The 4755-nt window shown below is 42.5% G+C and overlaps 1 protein-coding gene across 1 annotated transcript; it reads right to left on the bottom strand.

Moving 5' to 3' along the window:
* Positions 1-4431: 4431 nt before the first annotated feature.
* LOC118746428 (polycomb group RING finger protein 3-like) lies at positions 4432-4749 on the bottom strand (the record flags this gene model as incomplete). Its single annotated transcript, XM_036480280.1, is given in 1 exon segment — positions 4432-4749. A coding segment is annotated over 1 exon segment (276 nt), but the record flags the coding sequence as incomplete, so codon positions are not given.
* Between the last annotated feature and the right edge of the window lie 6 nt (positions 4750-4755).

Here is a 4755-nt window from a genome sequence, read left to right as displayed (position 1 = left end):
GTTAAAAAAAGGATAAGCTGAATTCAGGAGTGCTGAGCACAATAGTTTGGTGTGGATGTGTCGCTTTGACAACGCAGGGCTAGTGGGAGTGGACACTCGATGACGGAGAACTTGGAAATGACTGACTGATGACCAGACGGACTTATGTCAGGTTAAGGGGCATTGCTAAGAAAGGTGAGGAGTCACAACAGCGCCCAAGGCTTCACGTGAAGTTCATGCAGAAGAAGGGAGGGTTGACTCCGCCTGACAGGACGGGACTAGCCTATGAATCCTGTTTTGTTGTCTGTTCTTTATCTCCTCTATGACCATCTTCTCTTCCCGCACTATCAGGTTGGAATATATTTTTTAGTTTATTTAGTTGACAGATAGGCAGGCACAAATGTCCCACCCCGACTACGAGCTAGCTTGGGTTGCAAGCATGCCTGCATGCCGCCTCGCCTGACGCAAATAGGCAACTACATAACACGGCTCCCCAAGTACTGCCGGCTAGTGACTTGAGGGATTTGTTCCTAGCTCCCATTTTTTCCCATTGGCTGAGGCGTGCGCTGAAAAATAGTCATTCGAACGTGACTCCCAAGATTTTGGGATGGTTGACCGTCGGTATTCTGTGGCCATCGACATGGACGTCCAGTTCCAGCCTAATCTTCTTAATCCAGGTGGTGAAGTGTGGCGGTGGATTTCGCGGCGGAGATGGTGAGCCTTCTGGCAGTGAAGAAGTTTGCAAGATCGGTGAGATAGTTTTTGATTTTGCCGCAAAGGCTGTCAATGTTGGCCTACGTTGCCATAATCGTGCAATCATTGGCGTAGCCCACCAAGTTAACCCCAGCTGGCGGCGGAGGGACTTTCGCCATGCAGATGTTGAACAGTGTCGGGGAGAGTACGCCGCCTTGGAGGAGCCCCTGCTTAATCCTACGCGGCTTTGACTTGGCGTTTTGGAATTCTTTGTCGAATGCTTGGCCGGAAAGTCTCCTGCGGCCATCTTATTCCCTGGCTTAAGGAGGGGAATGATCCTACCTCATTTCCACATCTCCGGGATAATTAGGGTGGACAGTGACAAGTTGAAAGCAGCTGTGATGTACTCGCCTCCCGCAGGTCCTAGCTTTTTCAGCATCTGCACGGAGATTCCGTCACGGCCCAACGCCTTGGATGCTTTGGCGTTTTTTACAGCTGCCTGCGTCTCTTCTGGTGTGAAGCACGTTGATATGTCTCGGAGGCACAGTTTGTGTGCTTCACCTAGCACACTGCGGCGGGCTTTGCTTCTCTCCGAGTGTGCAATGAATAAGCTGAATAAGCGCGCGCACGTCCGGGATCCGACGTTGTTGTATTGCCAATTTTGGGAAGCCCGGCCGGATTTTGGCGATCCTATTGGTATGAAGCGCGCGCATGTGGTGGTGGAAGAGCGTTGAATTTGCAGTCTGTGTTCTGCAAAAAAACCGTCCCAGTTGGCCCTCATGGTGTTCATGTACGTATTCTCTCTTGGATGGACTATAGCGGCTTACTATGCGCAGGTGGTCATATGCGAGCGTGAGCACTCCCAGCAAAAAACACGATTACCATAGAAACGAATGTGGAAACGAGCTAGGCGATGGGAATCGCTTACCCTTTCGCTTCAGGAAGGCCTTATTTTAACATGGGCATGTCATTGGCGGTAAGCCCTTACCCGCAGCATTACCTTCAAACGAAACGAGAACGCATGGATAAACAGAATCCAGAGAAGCGAACAAAGAATGCCTTACAGAGAAACTAATGTAGAATGCCCAGATGAGTACATACTTATTTATATTATATCAGAAAATGTCTTAAAAGATTAAATTTAATTAAAATTTGTATAAATCATTTTTTATACAAACATATTTATGTATTTATGTTTAGTATTTATGTTAAAAATCGGTATGTACATACATGCATATTTAATAAAGCTTAAAATTCTACTTTCTCACTCATGTACTTCACTTCATTGACTGACTTCAACTTCGCTGCAAATTGAACAAAGCAAAACATGATTTTTATGCGAGACAAATTTCTACAGAAACTAACGGTAGGAAAAGATTTTTTGGATATTCATTCTATTTTTCAGCTGACTACGATGCAGCATTCTACGTTGCATTCCCCGAAATGAAGCAAAGAAGCGAAATAAAAAAAATATTGTAGGACATTCTACTTTGCATGCCCTGAAATGAAGCAAAGAAGTGAAAAAAATAAAATATTGTAGGACATTCTACTTTGCATTCCCTGAAATGAAGCAAAGAAGCGAATTAAGAAAGAAATATTATAGGACATTCTACTTTGCATTCCCCAAAATGAAACAATAAAGCGAAATAAATAAAATATTGTAGGACATTCTACTTTGCATTACCGACAATGCCTAAAAGAAGCGAAAAAATTCGAAGGCATTATAACGCTATGCCTTCTAGAACACGTTACCACTAAAAGCAATTACCGATTTTTTGCTGGGCTGGTTGCCATCCAATGCAATTTATCAGACCCATGCTGGCTATTATGATGTCTGGCGAGCTGCAGCAGTCTTCCGCGGCCATGGTGGAGCATCTTCGTTCAAAGTGCAAAACGTTGTTCAGCCAGCAGTGTACCCCGCGCGTTAAAATCCTCTGGCACTACCTGGTAATCGCCTTTAAGTAGCGCACTTATGTTTGGGCGGTATCCTGCTGGGCAGCTGGTGGTAGGTGGTATGTACACGTTGACGACTTCAAGCTCAGTATTTCCCGACTTGATTGCCAAACCTTGGCACTCAATGAGGTAACGTTGGCAACAATTCGCGGCGCCGCGAGTGCGATGTCTTCGGATGACGGTGAACTCATCCTGACTCTGAGGGCTTGAGCCGGAGTGGAGTTCGGTTTCCTGGTCCGCCGCGACTGAGATTTTGTTGCGCATCATGAGATTGACGATCTCAGTTATCTTGCTTTAGAGTCCGTTGCAATTGGACTCCAGTAGTTTTATTAAGCTGGGTTAGAGATGGTTATTCGCGGGGTGAGGGAGTATTGGCGCGCTACCTGAACTGCTTGTTGTGCTTGCTGTATTGCTACTGGGGTAATGGTCCTAAGATAGATTGTTAGAGGCTATCCACTACGACCTTAGGTATATTTTGTCCAATTGTGTAATGGCCCTTCCTTTAAGTTTGAGCAACACGGGGCACCAAATGACGTGGCCCACTGTCGGTCAATTTAGAGGCATGAGCAGGTTTTAAGGTGACTCCTTCCATTGCAGGTATTGCACCAAACTGAATTAGAGCTTGGGTGTAAACTTTTCTGGCATACGCAGCATGATCAGGTTCCTAGTGCAGGGTTAGACTCGGTGCCAGCCCAAGGACGAACAACCTTTAAGATAATTTTTGCCAACCTAAACAGTCTTAAGCAACAGTCCTTTGTGGGGTAAAATCCGTGTCATTTCAATATATAAATCGGCTGTCGTGGGAATGTATTCATTTGTGTCAAAACAGTTGATTAAGAACATAGAAGTTGCTGTTTTTGGATGGCAATGCGGTGGATAGTTGCGGAGCGGAGGACCGAATTCGCAGCTTAAAAAATTTGAATTCCAGCACAGGTGTGATTATTTCGCCACAATAATATTAGTAAACTATTTATTTTTGCCAAAGCGTGTGCTAATCAATGAAACAAATGATATTTTTACATCTGCATTGTAGCCATAAAATTAGTAAAATTTCGCATAGAGCAAAATGGGTCGAATATGGATGGCAGCGTCACCTCAGTTGGGTTGCCGATGGGCAACGCCATGGAAATGAAAATGTAAATTATGAACAGCAACTTTATTTAGAACTACGTAATAATTACATCAGAAGGTGATGTTTTTTCCATTAAAAAAAACAGTACCGCATTAACTGTTGCTCGAATAAACTCAGAATTTTGAAGTACCACAAATTAGACTTGAGCATGATTCAACTACACAACTAATTGGTTCATGGACTTGAGTGTAACGAACCTCGGTAAAAAATATTATTTTCTCAGTAGAAATTTAAGACGAATTCAAAAACGCACTAACTTTTTATGAATTTCCATTTTTTTCCAAAAATCGAAATGCTTTGTGTTATGCCGAATTTCCACTAGGCATTGAAATGACAAAAAATTTATATCATTTAAAAAAATGCCATGTGGAAATGAACTTAATGATTATTTTTGAATGTAATGACACGATTATTTTTTAATGCCCGACTTTGTCATTCGTCATTTTTGCCATTTAATGCCTAGTGGAAATCCAGCATTAGAAATTGACTGGGCTTTTTCTTCCCGCATAGATAATTCTAACTTGTGCGAATATTAGTATTTTATCCTTAAGGTTGTTAGAACAAATCTGATAACGTAGTGTTAGTTTTTTTTTAAAAACCTATAAAATTGGTTCGAGCTGTGTATGTACATAAAAACACATTCATCAGGATTGGAAAAAATGTGAAATACATACCTCTCGATACTTGTCTATACCATTCAAGATTTTCTTGGCAACTAATTTTTTTAAGTGCGTTATGGTTGCTTGGGAGCTACAGCGAATGAAACGCCGCTGCAAATTTTTAAAGTTGTTGCTCATACATTCAAGGCTCACATTCACCTGCTCGTCGAGACGATGGAAATCAGATTCTGCGTGTGCTTCTAACATTTTTTCGTCGTCTTCATGATTCTGTGGCATATCCTTGGGACATGGGATATTTCGGCTTTTGTAAAACTCTCGTTCTCTCCTCATCTCATCTAAATTAAAATATATAGATATATATATTTGTAGCAATTTAAG

The sequence above is a fragment of the Rhagoletis pomonella genome, unplaced genomic scaffold (assembly GCF_013731165.1).
Source record: "Rhagoletis pomonella isolate Grant_MI unplaced genomic scaffold, Rhpom_1.0 Rhpom_scaffold_00010, whole genome shotgun sequence".
In the NCBI taxonomy this organism is placed as follows: Eukaryota; Metazoa; Arthropoda; class Insecta; order Diptera; family Tephritidae; genus Rhagoletis; species Rhagoletis pomonella.
Note: the sequence above shows the minus strand (reverse complement) of the source record. Positions and strands in the feature narration are given on the sequence as shown.